At 37.1% G+C, this 22,445-nt stretch overlaps 1 protein-coding gene across 6 annotated transcripts; it reads right to left on the bottom strand.

Annotated features, from left to right (window-relative positions):
* Position 1: 1 nt before the first annotated feature.
* On the bottom strand, positions 2-21,427 carry LOC139968807 (CCR4-NOT transcription complex subunit 6-like). Of its 6 annotated transcripts, none has more exons than XM_071973226.1 (10): positions 21,269-21,427; positions 15,722-15,802; positions 12,057-12,339; positions 10,738-10,913; positions 9,625-9,693; positions 8,698-8,855; positions 8,263-8,417; positions 6,881-7,035; positions 6,033-6,290; positions 2-4,473 (listed from the first exon to the last, which is right to left on the bottom strand). In XM_071973226.1, exons 2-10 carry the CDS (start codon positions 15,786-15,788, stop codon positions 4,067-4,069), a joined length of 1,728 nt encoding a protein of 575 aa, XP_071829327.1. In that variant the 5' UTR covers positions 15,789-15,802; positions 21,269-21,427; the 3' UTR covers positions 2-4,066. The 6 variants fall into 6 exon arrangements, with proteins under 6 accessions (XP_071829327.1, XP_071829329.1, XP_071829328.1 ...); XM_071973228.1 differs by having other exon boundaries at positions 12,057-12,336; XM_071973227.1 differs by having other exon boundaries at positions 21,295-21,362.
* Positions 21,428-22,445: the final 1,018 nt, after the last annotated feature.

The following is a 22,445-nucleotide window of genomic DNA, read 5'->3' as shown; positions in this document are numbered from 1 at the left end:
ATTTAGGCTTGCTTTCTCATTTTTTATTATTTTTGTCAATCCTTAGCAAGGAAATTTGTTTAAAAAAACCCAAGAATATGCACATATTCTCTTTCCCACAACCAATCAGGATAATTTATCTGGTAATATGGTAATCTCCAACCTTATCTTTGAATTAAAAACAATACCCACATTGCACTACAGCCGGTATTACTTGGATCCCCAGGTGTAAGCTAATAGACTGTCAAACACAGGGTTTCCTTTCCAGTCTAACACTCCAATAAACAGTACACCGCAGACCAGTCCATTCACTACACCACCAGAAGCAATCTTCAATAAAATTTCACTCTCCCAAAGACTGCAGAGTAGTCACTCTATTTGACCAGAAGCAATCTTCTATAAATTGAACATTATTCCTGGTCAGACCAGTCTCACACTCTCAAAGACTGCGGACCAGTCATTCTATTAGACCAGAAGCAATCTTCTATTAATTGAACAGTATTCCTGGTCAGACCAGTCTCACACTCTCAAAGACTGCAGACCAGTCATTCTATTAGACCAGAAGCAATCTTCTATTAATTGAACAGTATTCCTGGTCAGACCAGTCTCACACTCTCAAAGACTGCGGACCAGTCATTCTATTAGACCAGAAGCAATCTTCTATAAATTGAACCTTACTCCTAGTCAGACCAGTCTCACACTCTCAAAGACTGCAGACCAGTCATTCTATTAGACCAGAAGCAATCTTCTATAAATTAAACCTTATTCCTGGTCAGACCAGTCTCACAATCTCAAATACTGCAGACTAGTCATTCTAGTTGACCAAAAGCAATCTTCTATAAATTGAACATTATTCCTGGTCAGACCAGTCTCACACTCTCAAAGACTGCAGACTAGTCATTCTATTAGACCAGAAGCAATCTACTATAAATTGAACATTATTCCTGGTCAGACCAGTCTCACACTCTCAAAGACTGCAGACTAGTCATTCTATTAGACCAGAAGCAATCTACAATTTGAACATTATTCCTGGTCACACCAGTCTCACACTCTCAAAGACTTCGGACCAGTCATTCTATTAGACCAGAAGCAATCTTCTTTAAATTGAACATTACTCCTGGTCAGACCAGTCCCACACTCTCAAAGACTGCAGACTAGTCATTCTATTAGACCAGAAACAATTTTCTCTAAATTGAACATTATTCCTGCTCAGACCAGTCTCACTCTCAAAAACTACAGACTGGTCATTCTTTAAGACCACAAGCAATCTTTCACAAAAAAAAAACATTAGTCCTAGTGAGACCCATCCAATACCAGCAGACTGCAGAGCAACAATATTATTATTATACCCAGAACCCATTGCTATAACAGGTTTCTGGAGCGGTTTTTCACTGTTGTCGATTACCACACTAGCAAATACAATCAACATGGTTAAAAAATAATCCTGACACGTGCCCCTTGCCAAGGAATGGATTAAAAAACAAAAAAACATTCCTCTAGCTATTTTGTTAATAATTACAGGCTACAGCACATCAACTGTTCTCCGACTACATCACTACCCATTGTTGTGGCCGGATCACCATCGACTGGAATGCATGTCAAATCTTATAGCTAGTCACGAGGAACGAAGAGAGGAGAGAGGAGGGCTCATCGCTGTCGTCGTCCCATTGATCTAGGTTTTGGACCGATCACAAAATGAAGTGAACGGAAACAGAAGTGTCTGGCCCAAACCATCTCCTACCTACAACTGAAACAATTAACCGACCAACTAGATGATTAAGATTATCAACATGGAGTAAAGGACAAGGATTTTAAAAACGATCACTTAATTAAGGAAAAAAACATGAATGTCGTCACTGCTGCTACTTGTTTGTAACTGTCAAAATACAGAAGTGAATCGAAAAGATTACTGTGATAGTCGCTGCATAGAACAAGATGTGAGGCTAACAGGCCTCCAGAGGAACAAGAAGTGAGGCTAACAGAGTAAACAGACCAAAGGAGGAGGAATGCAGGTGAGGCTAAAAGACCTCTCAAGGAATAAAGAACTTAACAGACCTCAAAAGGTCTAGGACTGCTGCGGTTAACATCCTTGAAGTGGCTGTAATGTGCGGTTAAAATGCCTCACCAGGTGTAAACTTGAAAGTTAACAAACCTTGAAAGGCTTCAAGCATGAAGCTAACGTACATCATAAGTCTTTTAAGTTAACACGTCTCAATAAGTCTTAGCATGGAATTAACATATCTCAATAGAGTGTTAGTTCTTTATAGACCATTAAGTTCTCAATAAGTCTAAAATGAACAAACCTCAAAGCGCAGTTAACATACCTCAACAGGACTTAAAATGTTGGCATGCCTCAATAGGGTTTAAGCATTCAGTTTTCATACCTCCATAGGTCTAAACAGGAAGTTTCAATATGGCAATTTAGGTAGTACAGGTGTTAAGCTGTTAAACGAACCTGAAATGGGTTCATGTGTTGTTTGCTTAGTTTAACACACCTCACAAGGTGTATTAAAGGTTCATAAATTTGACCAAGGTTAGAAAAGCCCTCAAAAGGTTTCAAATCCTTTCTTTCAAGTACAAAGGCAAGTACGTCAGTAAAAAGACTAGCAAACTCTGTACTGCTGAGAATACTGTTCCCTTAAGGTATTCAAAATATGTTTCACTCTAATTAACCTTCTTGATTTTGGTATTTCTGGAAGGCTCTAACAATGTTCCATGTTACCCTACCTCCAGTAAGATACACATGCCGTAGATTAACGTCCCAGTAGCGTCGTGCAGTTAATCAGTGGGTCTGGTTAAAGCGGGGAGTCAAAATGAAAGGCAGGCACAGCCTTGGCCTCTCAGTTTCACTGCAAGCTTAAACCAGACCAGTGTTTCTGGAGCAAAAACATTGCAAAATATATCGAACAAAGAAAAAATGTGTGTCACTATTCATCAATTTTAAATGTTTTCAAAATACCAGGGCATGTAAGAGAGCTCCCCATTGCAAAAAAAAAATTAAAAAAAGCTAGAAATAAACAAACGAACAAAGAGAGGCCAAATTACTGCACACAATATAAAAAAGCCTTGTAGACTTTAAATAATTACAAATTCCTACAACAATGAAAAAAAAAAAAAGGGAGGGAGAGGACACAAAAGATGTCAAATATTAAAAAAAAAATTCTGACAAGCACAGGGTACTCCAGAAACAACTGGTGAATTCCATTACAAACTAAAATGAATTAATAGTGTTATATACATACATTCCACTTTATACACAATTAGTGAAATACAAATTACCTGTCATTTTTGTCATTTCATAAGTTTCATCTAATACAGGACAAAGCTGAAGTACCTCCGGGGAAAATGTCACCAACTGTGATTTTGTCTTTTTGAAAGGATCTCCGAGCAAATGATGCCATTTCCTACAATGTATGGAGGAGTGTACCTGCTTTACGACCGCAGTCGTTCGACCGACGCTCTACTGGGTCAAACCTTCCCCTGCGAAAAGTATCATTTCCAAAATTTCAAGTTGAAGAATGATCTGAACAAAATGGGAGCACGCTGGAGTACGTGACTGGACCGGACATGACACATTATGCTAGAGATTATGGGACATGCCCTCTTGAGGTTTTGATTTGCAAAAGTAGAATAATGTGACAGGCAGACAATGCTTACTTTGTAATCAGTTGGAAGAAAAGTTGGTGACAAAAGTATTTCATACACTGAGAGGCATCCTTACAAGGACATAATTTCGAGACAAGTTTTTCTTATTTGAATAGTTTGGCGAAGAATTCCTCAAAAGCAAGTGTAGGGGCGCGGTTGCTAAAATAACCTCCTTTTACAACAATGTACAAATCACAAAATAATTCTCTTTTCAAAGGATAAAAGGACTCATGGATTTAATCTCTCTTACATCACTCGGCCCATTCACCACGACCTGTTTGTTAATTTGCATTTTTCATCCAACTGAGGAAAATTTACACCATTTTTTTCTGTTTCTAGTTTCTACAATTCCCACGGACACAAAAAAAAATTCTGTACAAAAGGCCTACGGGAATGTAAGCTTTCCTCATTTGCATACCAGAGTATCATGCAAATTAACAGACTAGTGCCTTATGATGGGGAAGTTTGGTAGGTATTGATTCTGTGTGGACGACACTGATAGAGGCATCTCAAATTCTGTCAACAGGGAAAAGTGGTCCGAGGCAATACATGTGTGAGGGCAGCCCACGATCTTAGATTGCCCCAACCATTCTCTGTCCACAGGTCCCAGGACCCCCAAAGTTCGCATTTGTGTTTTGGTGAAAAAGATGTAGTCGATGATTCCTTTAAACTCGTAGGTAAAGTTTGTGAATTCTTGTGGGGTGTTCTGATGGGCTCGGGCCAACTTGAATTTATGATTCATGTAACCATCCTCAAAGTTGTTGGAAAGGCGAAGAATCTTGTAGTCGATATCTTTGAAGTCTTCGTGGGTGATAGAAACCCTCCCTTTTTCGATGTACTCCAAAACACCTGAGGTGGGTATAAGAAGATAAATTATTCCTTACAGTAAGGGAGTTAAAATTAGGGCAGTTTGGTTCAACAATTTCTTATTGGGATCTATTGTTAGTTACCCAAATGATGTCCATGCCTAAGATTATGAAATTTGAAACTTTGTTTTTAACTGCACCAGCTGACATACCTGTTTATTTTAAAATTGACTGGTAATACTTGATAAATTGAATATACCAACCAAGGTTTGTATACAAACAAGGTTGGATATTTGGGCAAAATTAATATGTGAAATATGAAAGGAGAGGCAACCATGGTCGCAACCTGTTAGCTACCGTATCAAAACCCGGATCTCGAGGAGGCTGCAGCCTTTTGCAGCCAAGCTGCGAAAAAACCAACCTTCATGCTCTGTGGCTTCACATGATAGACATTGCAGGTATACAGAGGATTATCGTTTTTCTAGCTGAGCATGATTTTGAAGCTGCTGCAGCATTTCATTTTTGACACAGTGCCTTACATAATGAACGAGGGGTGCTTAAAGGGGACAAAAACCCAACCATCATTATAAAATCTGATATGACAGAGGTCTTGGTCATAATGAACTCCACAAAAGAGCTAAAAAAAATGTTGCACTGTTTTGGTGATATCAAAGTTTAAAGGCCCTGTCTGAGGGATGTCATGTTGGATATCTGTGATGTCATAGTGCCACTAGATATCTAAAAATCTTTGACTTCCTCTTTGGTTATCTCCTTCATATCTTCAAAGGAAGAATTCTGAAAGTATTGACAATGAAACCGATGCCATTATTCGGTAAATGTCAACTACCTCGACGTTCCATTCGGGATAGTAAACATTGCAGTAATAAGTAAAGAAAATACATAAAAGATTGAAGCACAAGTGGTTTGATGATATCATATTTTAGACTTGTTCAAGTCTTCTATCTTGTGTGTGAAAGGAGCATTAAATCTGTGATATCTTGCATATGGAAATAAGATCTTCCTTAGTTGTTTGGGGAAGTTGCATGAATGAGTTATCTCTACCATACAGCTCGATCATGCAGATTGGGTTTTTGTATCTCCTTCGCCCAATCCTCTCCCTCTTGTAAAAAAAAAAACAATCAAAACCTACTTTCACTGTGGTCGATACTACCATGGTTACAAAGTCATATGTATTGCCTCTAATGGGACAAACATTTGTCACTTTTTCCTGTATATTTTCGTGATGAAGGTAAACAGTGTTGTAATTACAAAGAATATCAGGAGCAGGTATTATTTTGCCAACGACATGGTGCAATTATCACCCATGTCAAGCAATAAACATAAAAAGTGTGATATTAGTTTTAGACCTGATTAAGTCTTTGTCTGGTATACTATGAAGAAACACAAAAATCATGTTATATCCCAAATGGAGCAAGATTTCTAACCTGTTTGAGACAATTTTTCACCACAAGCACCTCTATCAAATCATAAAAATATTTTCCATTCACTTCCGACAACTAAAACCGATCTCCAGACGATAAATCCTCATGAAAATTTATGTCAGCTATGAAACTGTTTTGTGATGTTTGTCGTTCGACTTACCAGATTCGGGTAAGGAATTTAAGTCCCCACATAGGACCAACGGGATGGCATTCTCTTCATTGTTCCCTACTCTGGAGGACGGGTTCGAACCTCCTGGCCTGAGACTTTGCGATTCTTCGTCGATTATTTTCTGTAACTCTTGCATGAACATCATCATCTGTAGCAGTTTGACATCAGAGAACTCTGGATCCCAGTGAATGTGGACGTTAGCAACCAGAAGCCTCTGCCTGATCCCTGCCATGTCTGGGTGGAGTGCAGCTATAGTTTAAGGAGTAAAGATAAACAACTCAAAAAAGTCAATTTTGAAATAGACTACAATAATATAGAAATAATACTGAATATTGGTACTAGGCTCGGTTATCTGCCGAGAAGATGCCCAAGACACAAATTGACACAACGGTGTGAAAAGGCAAGCTTAAAGCCAGCCAAAGATGAAGGTAAAAAAAAAAAAAAAAAAAAAAAAAAATCCATTATAAATTGTTAAGTTCTTGTCTAGTGTGTGTCTAGTGTAGTTTAAAAGGACGACAGTAAACATATGTATAATATTTCTAGATAATTATTCCAAGTGCGACTGGAAGCTAGAGTAATTCTTGGCTAGCAGCAATAACATATGGTAACTTCAAACAAGATACTTTAAAGAGGTTTTGCATGGAATGTTGAATCTAGCCATTGAAGGGGGTACCAGTAGTTGGTAAGCGGACTATGTTTGCCCCAACCCTCCCCCACCCCACCCTTGTTGTAAATGATCTGTGACGATTAAACCAAAATAGGACAGTACCCTTCCCAGTGCATTGTATGAATACCAAACCAATTCCATTCCAACAGAGTTTAGCCTGAGAGGTTCTTACAGATGGCGCCGTAGCATTCTTCTCTCGTCTCTAAGAGTAAACCTAGGCCGATATTGTCTTTGGTCATCACCCGGTTCAGCATGTCTTCACATCCCTGTGCCTTTGCCATGGCAAGCTGGTTGAACTCTACAAGATGTTCTTTGACAAGTAAAAACCTAGAACAAGAATGAAAGAATGAATGATTCAGCAAGACCTGGGATACAAGACAAAAATGAAGACCGATATTCATCCGAAACCAATCCACAACAACTACTAGTAACATGTGGTAACTAATGTTGTCTATGGTAGTGATACAGGACTGTGTTTCATGTTATGTTCAATTGGTCATATTAAGTTAATCATGCCCTCCTTGTAGGCCCCTTCAATATTTAATTAGTTTGCCCTGTTTTCCATCATACTTCACATTGTTAACATGGTGGAAAACTTTGCAAGTTAATTTTTCTCTCTTTTTTTTCACGGTAATGTTATTGTTTCAATCTTAATTATCATCAATCAATATAATTGTCAGTGGAGTATGGACATCACAGGCTATTGCAAAATGCACACATCTAAATAAACTGCGATATTTATTTTATGTCAAAATAATTAAACAAGCTAAGACAGTGACAGTAATTGGCTCGATGCACTTCACTTCACAAGCCCTTCCTTTTCTTAAAAATTAAGACTTTCTTTTGCTCTAAACCATAAATGTTTTCCCTTTATAAGCAGCTTTCTGGAATAAATTTGGGCAAATTTTCAATATAGAACTACCAAAGCAAATGGAGTTTTCTTACAACCTTAGCAACTAAACTTTCATTTCAGCCAAATGTAGAATTCAGTCAAATGTAGATATTTTAAGCTTGCTGTTTACATGTGATATTTCAATGTGAAATAGTGTCAGTCAGAGGAAATTCATAATATATTGGTGGGATCATCCCATATTATATAATTATATTATATAATTTGTATTCATTTTTCAAACCACCTAGCAGGCTGTCTTAGATCGCTAAATTAAAAATTACTTTTATGTTATTGCCACATAGATTTTCATGCATCATTTTATAACCAAACACAAAAAGCGCGGGTTTGAAGCAGTCTTGTCTGTTGTTTGTATGAGACACCAACAACTGCTATTTATTTACAAAATGGTTATCTGGATAATTTATTGTAGACAACTGCACTTGTAAGTTTTGTATATATATATATTTATAAATATATTATAATTTTTTTTTTTCAATTTTTTTTTTCCGTACACTAACATTGTAAAATAATATTTTCTTATTACGTACTCACTTTCGATGTCCTGTTTATAAATATTTATATTTAAACTGGAAATAAATAAATGAAAATGCAAAAAAAAAAAAATAAAAAGATTCCATCCGATATCTCATTTGGAGCCTTACTTGCTTGTTCGGTAAAAGATTGCACAACCATCCACAAACTTCCGTTCGTGTGAATCCATTGTCTTGGCTCTTGACTTGGGACTGAACACGCTCTGGTAGCCGTGTTGTTTCAGCGTCGGCTCAAACAGGTTGTAATACTGCTCGGTTTCAACCTCCTGATCAAAACAAAAAAGATTTACAAAGTTCGTTAAGGTGACGACGATGGTTCTTTTGCGAGATGAGATATGCAAATTAGATATTAAACAACACATTCTATTCCAGACTAGTGGTAGGCTGTACCTTTATGATTATGTAATATTATCCTTATTTTGGATTCATCAAGATTGTCTCGAATGCCTGAAGGCGAGCATTGTTTTCATTTTATTCATTACAAGCATCTCCCCCCCCCCTTCCCTTTCCTGCATTTGATTCTTCGTGACGAGACATGTTACCGACCTGAAGGCAAATTATGTCTGCATTCCCTGTGAGTATCTCGTCCATGATTCCTTTCTTCCTGTAGTCCCAGCTCAGAGCCCATGTCGGACAGTACCCATATATCTGTCTGGTAGCATACTTATCACATAGTACATTGTAACACATAACGGAAAAGACAGCTGTGGAGTAAAAACCCGAGGAGAACTCTGATTTAAATATCACATAGTACCGATGCTTGTGGCAAACAATGCATCAACAGTATCAGAGTGCAAAGAGGTGAGGGGGAGGTGATAGGGGAGGGTGGTTAAGAAGAGGGAGTGTGGGGTGTTAGCTCAGAATTGGGAGTGTTAGCTCAGTGGTTAACGCCGGTGCCTTTCAATCATAAGGCCCCGAGTTTGAGTCACTCCAAGATTAATGTATGTCGTCCAGTTACAGAGTTGTTGACAATTGACAATTCATCATAATGGACGTTAAAATATGAATCTAAGAGACTGACTTCAGTCAGCTTGCGGCTTTGATAAGCCAATGATGGCTTCTTCGCGAGTTCCTGCTTGCAGGAGGATCTAAAATGCATACATACATACATACATACATACATACACACACACACATACATACATACATACATACATACATACATACATACATACATACATACATACATACATACATACATACATACATACAATACACGAGAAGAATCACAAAGCAAAGGAAGTAAAGTGACAGCTCTGTTTAACACAACCATCATCAGCTGTTTCTAAAATTGATGCAATACTTTCCATGATGAAAAACAAATCTTTAATTTAATAATAATCTTATTTTTGAAAGTTTGGCAATGTTGTTGACCAAAACACAGAGAGCTACTCTTTCTAGAAGTTTCACTTGATATCATATACATCAGATCATATCCTGAAATTTTGAGTGGAATTTAGAAGGACTCCTTACCAGAGGGTCGCTCTCTGTCTGGTTGAGCAATGGATATCCACTGCCTCTCTGGGAGCATATTCTGAAGTGCTGAGAAGGAGAAGCAAAGGGGTAAACATTCTCATCTGCGATGTCGAGGAGAGGTTCACATTTGTTAACTGTTAAAAACCAATTAGTAATGATGATGAATATATTTCTTTTTATATTTTAAGGGGGTATTCTGATGACAGACACTGTTACATTAATACTCAAAAGGGAGACAAAGATTCCATAAGCCTACTTAAGATTACTTTCTTTAACATCAAGATATATATTCTTGGGGGGGGGGGGGGGGCGTGGGTAACTTGTCGAAACCCTCCATTTATGCATTAACTGGATGGCAGAGGGCAGTATGTAATATCAACATGGAGAGGTTCTTCAATGCCTTACTTTCCACTTACAATCTTGAAAGTAATGGATGTTGACCAGAAAGCCAGCAACTTAACTTGACCATCCTTAAATTGTTTACCACTTTACTGACAACCTTAAATCGTTACCAGTTAATTGACTAGTTGCATAGGGAAAGTTCAATAGTAGAGTCGACAAGACTTGTGCGCACTATCAAAGATTCCATGTTGGTGAGTAAATATTTAACTTTCATTGTTGATAAATGATTTGCACATTGTAAGGACATCTTCGGTGATATCATCAATTGTCATCGAGACGATGCCAGATGCCATCCTAACATTGGACATGTCATTTAATGACACAGATTGTGGAATTGGTCGGGGGGGGGGGGGGGGCTATCACAGGCAGCTTACGTTGGACAAACTAGGAAATATCCAGATTGATAACATTAGTTTGAAAAAATCCTTTTCATGTTACTGCTGAGTAGTTATGTATGTAGACTTAGTGATACTTTAAGTGTGTGTGCACCTGTTGCATAGCTCATTACAATGGTAGCAATATGATGAACCAGCAATGATTGGAGAGAGTCTATTTGAGGCTTCCTTACGCAGGCTACAGCAACTGTCGTTGGACCAAAGCGGTTTGTTGTGCATCATCAATGGTAAATACTGACATCGGTTTCACTTGTTAAGTTAAGTAAACATTCACTCACACCCGTATCTCAAAGAAATGTTCTGAAATACTTACGAGCGAGGTTGTCCAGCATGTACGTGATCAACTTCTGGACACCATTAGACTCATTGAAGAAGCTCATAATATCCTGGCCCAGGGGATTTCCCTTCAAGCCCAGCTTCTTGACATTGAAAAGACGTCCCAGCTCATAAGGAAGGGCTCTCAGCTGATTGTTGTTCAGATAAAGTTCCCTATGGATATCAAAGAAGAAATTGGTTGTACCATGATGTTAAGTTTTATCCAATTGGACAAGTACCATGCAGTTAGCTTCTAGAGTAGTCTTTCCTATAGAGTAGAAAACATCAATGTCTTTTCAACAGCTTTCAACTACCAACTTTCGAATCTTATTCCATATCGATACACTGCAACCGTTCAAATGCATCCCACTTAATAACTGATGTGTGCGGCTCGCTTCTCAATGGAAGAGCCATCCACTTTGATTTCTTCAAAATTTGTTCCTTTCCATGTGGTTAAACCTGAGATATTAATGACTTTGAGGGTATTTGTTAAATGTGTCCATTGATGAGCTTGCTCATTGATTTGACAGAGAGACAGACATTATGTAACAGCGTTTGACATAGAGATTAAGTCAACTGAATGTAGCCTCGCTTACAGCCTGACATATATGCTGACATGCACAGATGTGGGACATGTGATGCTTCTGTCTAACCTTTTCTTCTCCTTTTAGCTTAATCTCTGTAAATGGGCCAAATCTTTGCAAAGAAAGTACATTGTCTGATTGTGTGCTTACTAACCACACAAAGTCAGTTAATAACGACAGCAATTGAATATTTAAAGCCTTGTTAAATGCAACTTCAAAGCCTTTTTAATGCATAACAAGGATTTAAAGTGGATTAAATAAAATACCCTAGAATAAAGGAATGCATGCAAAGTACTAGATTGACATTTATCCTTGATATTGCCTCCTTTTGTTAAACATCAGAAATCAAAATGGCTCACTGGTGGGGAAGTGTCTATTCTATGAAAACAATCTTATCATCCCTTGTAGGACCTCTTGCGAGGTCGACCAGGGGTTAAACTCCCTTTGATTTGACTGGTGGGGACAGGTCAAACCTACATCCATTATTTACAAAATCAAGTTTCTTACATAATTTGTTCCAAAAAAAAAAACACAAGAAAATTAAAAGTTGGCCTCTCACTCATGGTATCATTACATCATATCATTAATATACGGTACGAGTAAAGGAAAAACACTATGTGAACATATATATATATATATATATATATATATATATATATATATATATATATATATATATATATATATGTGATCAGCAAATCAGGGAATGAAATGTAAAACAACTTTTCCTCACCTGAGGGCTACAAGATCACCCAGCTCGATAGGCAGGCTTCTTAGTTTGTTGGAGGAAAGGTCAAGGGTTAGAAGGTTGGTCAATTTACATATCTCTGGTGGCACCCTGGAAAGTTGGTTATCATTTAGGTAAAGACTGGTTAGAAAACGTAAGTTGAAAAGACCTGGGCTGAGGTTTCGAATGGTCCCTGTGATCTCTAGGGCATTCCATTGAGTCTTTTTACCAGCTATCACCTCTTCATTGGTGAGGATACGATACGACCGCCTCTTGGCCATTTCATCTTCTAGTGAGAAAGAGATAATGGATACTTAAAACAAACAGATATTTTTAGAAAGATTTTTTATTCCCAAAATTTCTCACCATCCTCGTGCTGCATTCACACTGCCAGATATTTTGTCATACTATTATTACAACTGGTTTCTACGGAAGACTTATGCGGCCATGGCAAAAAAATAAAAAAACACGGTATGTATAGAAGATAAAAAATTTAAACAAAAAACAAAATTTGAATTTCGTTTAAAAATTTTGTTTTTCGTTTTAACAATTTTGCTTTTCGTAGCAAACATTTGTTTTTCGTTTTTAAAAATTTGGTCTTGTCTATCCGTGTTTTTGTTTAGTTTCGTGATGGCCGCATTAGTCTTCCGTAGGTTTCCTTAATATGAGATACATAAAAAAAAAATTGGTTTCTTTCTTCTCTCCAGTACTGCATTTGTCACAGGAGTAGGTATGTTATATCATGGGATGTGTCCCATGTATTGGGTACAAACTTTTACTGTGACCTACAAGATCACTTTCATGCCCACCTCCTCTATAAGTTAAAAAAAAAAGTGCTTTCTACATCAAAGCTTGTAAACTACCACCTTGATGATAAGAACAATATTCTACTTTTGATGTTTTCAGCATATAACTACTTTAGTGTAAAAGTAGGCCTCTTACCAGTGTGCATAAGAGTATAAGATTGCAAGTTACACACACAATATCATGCAACAAGCCGGCAACAATAAATTATCTTGCCTTGTTAGAAAACAAGTCACAGCATGTCAACTATTTCAGCAATCTGCCATATATGTAACAAGATATTTAATGAAGAATCAAGCTGCTAATGGAAACAGTTCTCCAATAAACAATATAGGAATGAGTCTGAGCATGGGCAAATTTACAAGCCCCCACAGGGAGTCATCTTGCCTTCATAAACTAAGAAAAAAGCTGAGTTTGAACTACCTTAGTACAATACTGTACACATACATTAACATGGGACTGGGAGAAGGAGTGTTTGCAAACAAAGCTTGTCAGGAAAATAGAGACATGTTGCAAGTTATGGATAATAATTTATTCTTTCTGAAAGGCTAGTTCCCAAAAACAGCATCCATAGGGTCCAAGAAAAAAGCCTAGTTTGAACTACCTTAGTAAAATACTGTACACATTAATATGGGAGAAGGAGTGTTTGCAAACAAAGCTTGTCAGGAAAATAGAGACATGTTGCAAGTTATGGATGATAATTTATTCTTTCTAAAAGGCTAGTTCCCAAAAGTAGCATCCATATTGTCCAAGATAAAAGCTGAGTTTGAACTTCCTCCGTACAATACTGTACACTACTTATAATATACATTAACATAGGAGGAGTGTTTGTAAACAAAGAATGTCAGGAAAGTAGAGTCATGTAACTCATGTTGCAAATTTTGGATCATAATTTATTCTTTCTAAAGGCTAGTTCCCATAAACAGCATCCATAATTCCAAAGTGTTTAAACAGGGTTGTCATGATGCTGAACACTGCTTGGATTTGGATTATTTGTGAATAGTCCATTTGGTTCAGGCCTGCAATCCCGAGTTTGCTCCTATAGTCAAAGAGGTGGACATGAGAGCCACATAGGTTCTACAGGAATGAAAATTGGTTGTCTAGAGATATGCAAGGAGTGTTGCTGCCCCTGCCTGATGAGATTAAGGCAAATTTCAGTTTGCTGACAGTGACTTCTCTGGTTTTCTTAAAATATTATCATGAGATAAATTTACTAGCAACCTAAATTGTTTAATTTAATAGATTTGAAGGGCTTTTATGCTATGCGATGTTACTTTCAAGGTATTTGAAGACTTCACATATTTCTTTTTCCCCTTTTTGTTTCTACCTTCCCTTCCTTCCCTTCCCTTTTCCTTTGCAGAACAATATGTATGCAGTTTTCCACCAAGTGCAGTAAAATGATATTTAAGGTAACTTTTGCTACATGTATTGTAGTATACAACACTACAGTACTTCCTGCAAGCTGATCGACACCTGTTTCTTGTGCAATCTCTGCAATAACCAGGGTAACTCTTGTAACACAATCCTATTTAAATGGTTCTGTATGTACAGTACTATATAAATAACTGGGACAATCTGAGCCAGACATTCTACACAACATTGTTGTTACGTTTTACGGTAATGAAGAGTTGTAATGCAGGTTGGGAACATAAATTTCTGTTTCTCATCTAAAAATGTTAGGCCCAACATCTCTGATGTGAAACGTTAGAGGATTTTTCATATAGCTTCAAAAGTTAATATCCTGAAATTTGCCAGTGTGAATGACTGAGATTGGCTTATAGATGCGTGGGTTCTTTCACTCAAAACAACCGAATGGTACAGTAAATGAATTAACAGGGCCCGACATATGAACAAATTTTGCATAGACTTACAGTATGGTTGCCGATTATTCACAATATTCACCGAGTTTCAAATTGAAGACACTGTGAAACCTAAATTTTGTGAAAGTTTGAAGCTGGAGAAAAAGTTTGGCTTTATACGTTTACGAAACTGTATATATCGCACGTCATACAGTTGAATAAGTAAAGCGGTATTCACAGGCAATTCTTCAACAAGCAACATTGCAATGTGGGATTGTGTTCCTTGTAGAGAATGATCGTTAGAATGAAGTAAACATTACCAAACACTCCATACACCATCTGTTGAGACGTCGGCGTTACAAACTAAACAATACCCACCAATGTTGAGATGACGTGTATTTGTGTGGCTACAGTATTACCCACTATTCAATGCCCACCGATGTTGTGATGACGTCTATTTGTGTGGCTATGTATTACCCACTAAACAATGCCCACCGATATTGTGATGACATGTATTTGTGTGGCTACAGTATTACCCTCTAAACAATACCCACCGATGTTGTGATGACGTGTATTTGTGTGGCTACAGTATTACCCACTAAACAATACCCACCGATGTTGTGATGACGTGTATTTGTGTGGCTACAGTATTACCCACTAAACAATACCCACCGATGTTGTGATGACGTGTATCTGTGTGGCTACAGGTTTACCCGAATTGAATACCCAATCAGAGATCTCTATAGCTAAGTACTGACAAAACCATGCTGTGTGAAACATCAACATACAACTCCAAAGGTTTGAGCTGCCCTAGTAATATATGGCAATTAAACCAAATTAAACCAATATGAATATAATGACTCTAGACTGCACCTGTAGAATATAATTAATCCCAAGGCTAGACCACTGAAGCATAATTAACTACAATGCCTTTTCTCCTGGCAAATATTGCACACAAAAACCAAACAATGCTGGTATTCTAGAGTTTTCTAAGAAACAAGCTGGTGCAGAATGAAGTAAACAAGTGGTACTGAAAGTAGGGGTGAGATGGGGGGTAGTTTTACTTACTGTCTTTGTCGTTTTGTAAACCATTGTGATTGTGGTTGTTGTGGTTATCATATTTATCTATGGGCATGATCCTGGTGGTCGCTGAAAAAGAAAAGAAAAAGAATTTTTTTTTTAGAAGAATGACAAAACATCAGAAACTGATTCAGGCCTAGTGGCCTATAAGGACGACTTGAAATTTTGTATTTTACAATAACTACATGGATTAAAGAAAATTTCATAGATTAAAGTTACAGCATATTATCTTTGCCGACATCAGTTAGAAGTGTCCAATATTAAGCTCATTAAGGGAGTCCCAAAATTGGACATTAACACTGCAATTTGTCTAACATTGTATCATGCTATATGTAATTTGCACAGACAACTGGCTACCCTTCAACTGAAGGGAGCAATATTTGAAATAAAACCATTTGGTTGTGAGTGTGGAGCAAACTTTTTAAATATAACATACAACTCAACGCACACTGCTCCCACATCCTCCTTCAGTGAGGTCCTAGTCAGTTGTGCTTCCAGTGCTCAATACATGTCTGTTCATTTTCATACTACACTGCATTGCATGTTCCTTCACTTGTACTGCTACACAGAGCAAGGCCAAACGCCAACACGATTTACATTTGAGACAGACTTGTTCTGTAAGCAGAATGCCAAATTGGCAATTATCCTCATCTTTGCTCTTTTTTTCTTATTTGCTGTTAATCTATGTAAATTAGATTCCTCCTGCAGTCAAATTCAGAAACACTTACTGTACCTTCAAAGACTTGTCTTGACATGACAAAAAAAAAACTTAAATAACTTCATCAAACTTGGAATGGGTAACTTTTAATGTGTTCCAATGAAATTCTGCCTCTAGCTTTCTGCATAATTCACTACCACTAACCTCGGCAGGTTAGTTTTACAGTGCTGCAGTGCCCAGCACTCAACAAAACAGATTGATGCAGTTCGTTTGCTTTTCCAAGGAATGCTCCTTTAACAGCTGTACCACAAACGATCGAAGGATGATCCTGGTTGATTCCAATTCATAAATTGATTTGTTCACTTAATTTTTTTGTTCACTCACATCTCCATGCACTTTAAAACATTCTAAGAGCACTCTAAGAAGTACACAAGCACTAAGGATACACCACTAGTGCCTTCCTAATACCCCCCTCCCCCCCCCCCATCACTAGCACAACAAGATTGCTAGTCCATCAATGGTGCATACCTGTTTTCTACACCCACCTTGGGAATTTGTCCTGAGCTATTTTTACCAACAAACTTGAACATGTACAGGTGAAAAGGCAGTATTCATCTTTTCACATTAAATACTCCATCACCACAAATAAGATTTTTTTTTTCCAGCTTTAATCTTCAGTATTGTAATATAACATAATAAAATTTTAGGGAAAGAAAACTCATCCATCGTTTTATCTTGTTTCTATTAGTCCTAGTTTCTGCATCAGGACAAGACAAAAAAATCTGTGAAGCATTGAAATTCTATCTCTTATCATTCAGGTAATACAATCACCAGGCCTGTCAGAGGATATCTCATCTTGTTAATAATTTTTTTTTTAAATTTTTTAAGACCGAAATGATTGATGAGCTCCAGCTTCATATTGTCGCATCTGGGATTGCCGTCAATATCTTTAACTAATAATTAGGTGGGTTGACATTTTGTTGCATCATCTAAACAAAGTAACGAGTAAAACTTCGTTAAGGATCTAGTTGTGCTTCCTGTAATGAGCCAAGATGAGAGTACTGTGCTCTGAGAACATGAGTTTGTTGATTTTATTACCGCGTACCGCATATTCACGAGCACACTACTGATACACACAGAGCAATTCCAAAAAGCCAACACAATTTGCACTTAAATATAGGCTTCGTCTAGCAGTAAAGCCAAATTGGCAATTACCCTTCTCTTACTTATTCTTTAATCTAGATGCAAATTAGATTGTGATGCTTCCTTCTGCAGTCAAAATTCAGAAACACTTACCTTCACAGGCTTGTCTTGATATGACGAAATTTTCACTCATTCACAATAAAAAACTCATTCAAACTTGCAATATAGTAACTTGTAATGTGTTCCAATGAAATTCTGCCTCTAGCTTTCTGCATAATTCACTACCACTAAAGCTGTGTACAGGTTTAATGCAAACTGCCAAAACAGCAGAAAATTATACACATGTTATGTACAGTACCAACAACAACTACAGTCCATTAATACGTTGACCAGTAGAGATGATCACTCTCAAATGAAGAAAATAATTTACGGTATAAGGAGCTGTCTTCTTCTTAAAAATTGTAACAAAGGGAAATGAAATTTAATCTGCAGTTTACTGTCAGAATTAAGTTCTTCATGGTGATATCAACTCCGCCGTGCAAAACAGGTGAGGTTACTACTGCAGTCCGAGAAAAAGGCAACGTACAGTACATACACTTCCAACATGTTTAAGCTCACAGTGGCTTGATGTCAGCAGATTATGGGTAACATGTTATACTAAACAGAGCTACCACTGTACTACCAATCCAATCTACTGAAAAAAAAAACAAGGACAAAAGAAAAAGGAAAAAAAGAAAGAAAATGCTGATCCATTGATCACACCTTGTTAAAAGCCTGACTAGATGTAATCTTGTCTATTGTTAGGATTTCTATTCTAAATAAGATCCAAAAAAGCAGTCAATGAAAACCACAGAACCCACAAGGCTATTATATACAGCACCATACAGTATACATTCACAAGTTTTAAGTCACTCTGTTATTGTCTGGGTTAGGCAACAAGATCAAGTGCAGTACTAGTTAAGCCTTTATCTATATAGTGAAGTTAATTTAAAACTAGATGAGAAAACCACACATACAGTATTTCCTAGAGGCAAACAGAGGAGGTTACACTTTTTCTTAAAATCAACAGCAATTAAGACGATGTATAAAATAAACCTGTACACTTAGTTACTTGGTGTGTAATAAACAGCAATGTGTTAGTGTGAAAAATCCTCTGGCCAGGATATGCGTATGCGTAAGTCTCTGGAAAGAAAACGCAGTCAGAAAAATACTGTATTTCTTAATCCAGCTTCTTTAATGTCAGCCTCATAAATTACTGACACTTCGAGGCTTAAAGGCTGAAGAAAGAACTCCTGATAAATTTCTCTTTTATCTGTAAACAGTTTTTCTATCTTATTTTGTACATCAGGTGGGCGTAGTCCTCCTTTCCACTGTTCCTAACCTTGTCCCTTCACGGTATTCAAATTTCTTTTAACTTAAATGTTGATTAAAAAAAGTCAAGCATCAATTCATTGCCTGCGGTCATTTCCGATTTGAAGGAATGTTGCACAGAAAACTACACCAGCACCACCTGGTCAGGTGGACTGCAAATAGTCAGGCAAGAAATAACTGTGGTCGTTATTTACTCACGTTTAAATATATAATTCTTTTGGGCTGTTGGCCTTCGTGAAGTAATCATATACTGTAGTATGGGAATCTTCTTCCTACTGTATGAATGGTCACAAGTATTGGCCCCACTTTTAGCATTCAAAAAACTTGGCTAAGAGTTTTGAAAAGTAGTTCCCCTGTGGTTCTGACACTTTATATTACTTTCAGATATCAAGGAGTGTTAAATTAGACAATTAAATGCTTCCAATGAACAAATATAATTTGGGAATGGCAGTAAAATACTTGCTAAAAGATTGGGCATATATGACCATTTTTGACTTTCTAGCATATTTGGGGTCAACAATGATGACTTTCTCAAGCTAGCAAGATTAAAAATTGATTATTGAATGTTAGAACTAAAAGTTGAACATGACTGTTAACCCAAGTTTGCACTGACACTAGTAGGATGGTTTACAGAAACTTTGTGATCAATGCCATTAAAAGAAGTGTAAGTTTGCTCAGAGGTTCAAATTGTTCTATCTTTCAAATCTCTTGATTTCATCAATGGCTTGATCACATTCCACCAAGAAGGAATGGATTATTTTTGTTAGATGTCTCCAGAGCTAAAACACACTGCTAGGCAGTTTCTTCGACATGTGTTTGAAGTCTACTGTGTAATTCGGATAAAGCAGAAATACCAAAATAATGATATCGGTCTGGCAACTAACTTTTAGGGATATGAACCGTCCAAAACTTACATCTGGAAACTTGTTTGCTAAGTTTGGTCAATCCCCCCAATACTCATTCATTACACACTCAAAAAACCTTTGAAATATACTAAGGGAATATATAAGCCTAATGTTATGAATACAGCAAATACAACACATAGTAAGACTGAACAACAGTTTATTTTGTCAGTTACCTGACAACCTGAGAACTAACTAGTATCCTAGAACTACTTTATAGCAACAAACACATGTGAAACTTTTACCCCAATGTTGTGTTTTAATGTCATCGATTGTAAAGGTTTTGTAACCTGCAAGTGTACATCTCTATGGCCTTACAAGCCTAAGAAAGAAAATCCCTATTGAATGCACCACTTAATGAAAATGTGTTTTGTGTTATTTCAGAATTCTCCAAAGCATTTCTTGAGGTGTATATGCATATTAACCTTCATAATTAAAAAATGAGAGATAGTTTACAGCACACTGGACAGACAAAAAACGTTTTGCAAGGTTCTGTAACAGCACTGTTACGGCACCACAATGTCATACTTGCAAAAAAACTGTTTGGAAGATCTGTAAAAACTATGTCAATGGCCCCTTGATGTTAAATGATGATTTCTATTTGTAATAATGGTCCTAGGTTGTGACAAATTTTTTCACATGCTGAAAATTTCTGCGCAACTGGTTGTGACCATTCCACTAAATTTAAAATGACTTTTGAGCTGTCTAGAGTGCAGGTTAAGTTTTATTGATGCAACAATGTACACATATATAATTTGGGTCAGAGATTGCATATGGATTATGGCTATACAGTACATAATGTACACATGTCACGATAAACAAATGCATTTGATTAAAACTTTCTCAGGCAGGAATTGTAAGATATCTTCATCAAATTCACATTTCAACACTTTAATATCAACATCAAGAAAGAAAGGAATATCACCAAATGATAAAATAAATATGCATTTTTTCTCCATTTCAATACCACAAGTAGAAATGAACTGAAAATGGATAGGCTAGCCTAATGATGATCTGGACTGGGTATAGTTAAAATTTGGACCGTGTGTTTATAAAATTGTGTTTATAAAAATTGTGGTAAGGAAATGGCTTCAATCTGACTGTCAAACGCAGCAATTTGGATAGTGTCCACGTGTGTAGAGAACCCTACGCGAAGTTACCCAACACAGCCATACTGGAATTACTAGTATTACTACTGTACTAGTATTACTATTAGTAATACTACAAAATACGATGTTAGTACATAATTGTAGCTTAGGCTATGGCTATCTTCCTATGGTTACCAGTTAGGTAGGCTACTAGGCCTAGCTACAGCGTCGAAGGCTACTCGTCTGTATGCTGAAACATTACTGCCGTACAATGACAAAGAAATCATTTCACCAAATTCTCGAACTGTTCTGAAAAAAAATATTACGTAGATCTTTGAACATTCTATCGAAAATATTGTATGTTCAATCTCACCTTCATCGAGCTGTGTTGATACCTACGTTTTAAAGTGAATGTTATCGCGTTTAAAATGGCTTTACGTCAAGCGGGGGAAGCTTCCAGTATTCATTTTAAAAATGGCTGACTATTAGGCAATTTCATGGTAAATTGTGATACACAGTCGAGAGAAAAATGGCATATCTAGATAGTTAGTACATGCTCTAAATGGCCACCTTATATCGAAGATGGTTTTGGTGAAGCTGAGAGTCATTCCATAGGACGCTTTACCTCCATGATTTTACATATTTCAGAAGTGTTACTAGTAAGCAGAAAGAAGTTAGCTGAGGGTTGGATAGGGGGATAGGTTAGGAGTGTATTAGGGTGGGGTTAGGTACAAAAAAGAAAGAAAGAATGTACTATAGGAGGCGAGTTATATCAAAACTTTCAGAAAAAGATACCTTGGTTCCTGTACGTGCATTCCGATCCACAGAATCCAGTATGTCAATGTTGTTCTTCTTTCAACAACAGGGCAAATTGCGATAACCTATTTACTTTGTAATTTCTTCAGCAACAGCACATTCATTAACTACAAATTGTATTGCAGTTTCAATAAAAAAAAAACCGTAGTAAATATCATAGGCAACTATTTAATAAACAAAAGGGCACATTTTTTACCGAAGGTAAAATTTTCAAGGAAAGTACGTTCGTCCGGATCATTGAACCAGAGATTATGTTTGGCCGGACACAATGTACCAACCAATGATTTCATAAGTCACAGTAAATTTTGTCTCCCCGGAAAAATTGTCCGCCCTGAAAATATTATAAGCATATTATTCCGTCCCGTCGAGCTAAATATGATAATATCATGAGGTAGAAGTTATTAGATTTTTGTAAGGGCAGCAGTGGTGTACACACTCATTTGAAAGGTAGGAGTTGGGGGGGGGGGGGGATTCAAAAGTTACCTCGATTGATCTGTAAGTAGCTTTTAGCCCAAGATTTCGCTAATTAAGGGGTACATTTCTCTCGCGATTGATCTAGACAGTGATCTGAATCAAGTTATGGGAGGGCCCGACGAGAATGAAGGTTTTCAGAAAGGAGAGGTGCTGCCGTGGGGCCATTGAAGCCTACTCCAGAAAAAAAATTAAAAAAATTAGAGGACAAGTGTGCACTGTCTGGCATATTTAGACTATAATTTATATCTTTATAAGTAGCT

Source organism: Apostichopus japonicus, chromosome 6 (genome assembly GCF_037975245.1).
Source record: "Apostichopus japonicus isolate 1M-3 chromosome 6, ASM3797524v1, whole genome shotgun sequence".
Taxonomy (NCBI): Eukaryota; Metazoa; Echinodermata; class Holothuroidea; order Aspidochirotida; family Stichopodidae; genus Apostichopus; species Apostichopus japonicus.
This window is presented reverse-complemented; position numbering and strand designations above follow the sequence as displayed.

Excerpts from the sequence above, each read along its gene's own strand:
- LOC139968807 (XM_071973224.1), bottom strand. The coding sequence starts at position 17,727 with ATGAGTGAAAATTTCGTCATATCAAGACAAGCCTGTGAAG. Across the intron at positions 15,803-17,687 it reads ATCAAGACAAGCCTGTGAAG|CGACCACCAGGATCATGCCC; the intron begins GTAAGTGTTTCT and ends TTTCTTTTTCAG. Across the intron at positions 12,340-15,721 it reads TTTACAAAACGACAAAGACA|AAGATGAAATGGCCAAGAGG; the intron begins GTAAGTAAAACT and ends CTTTCTCACTAG.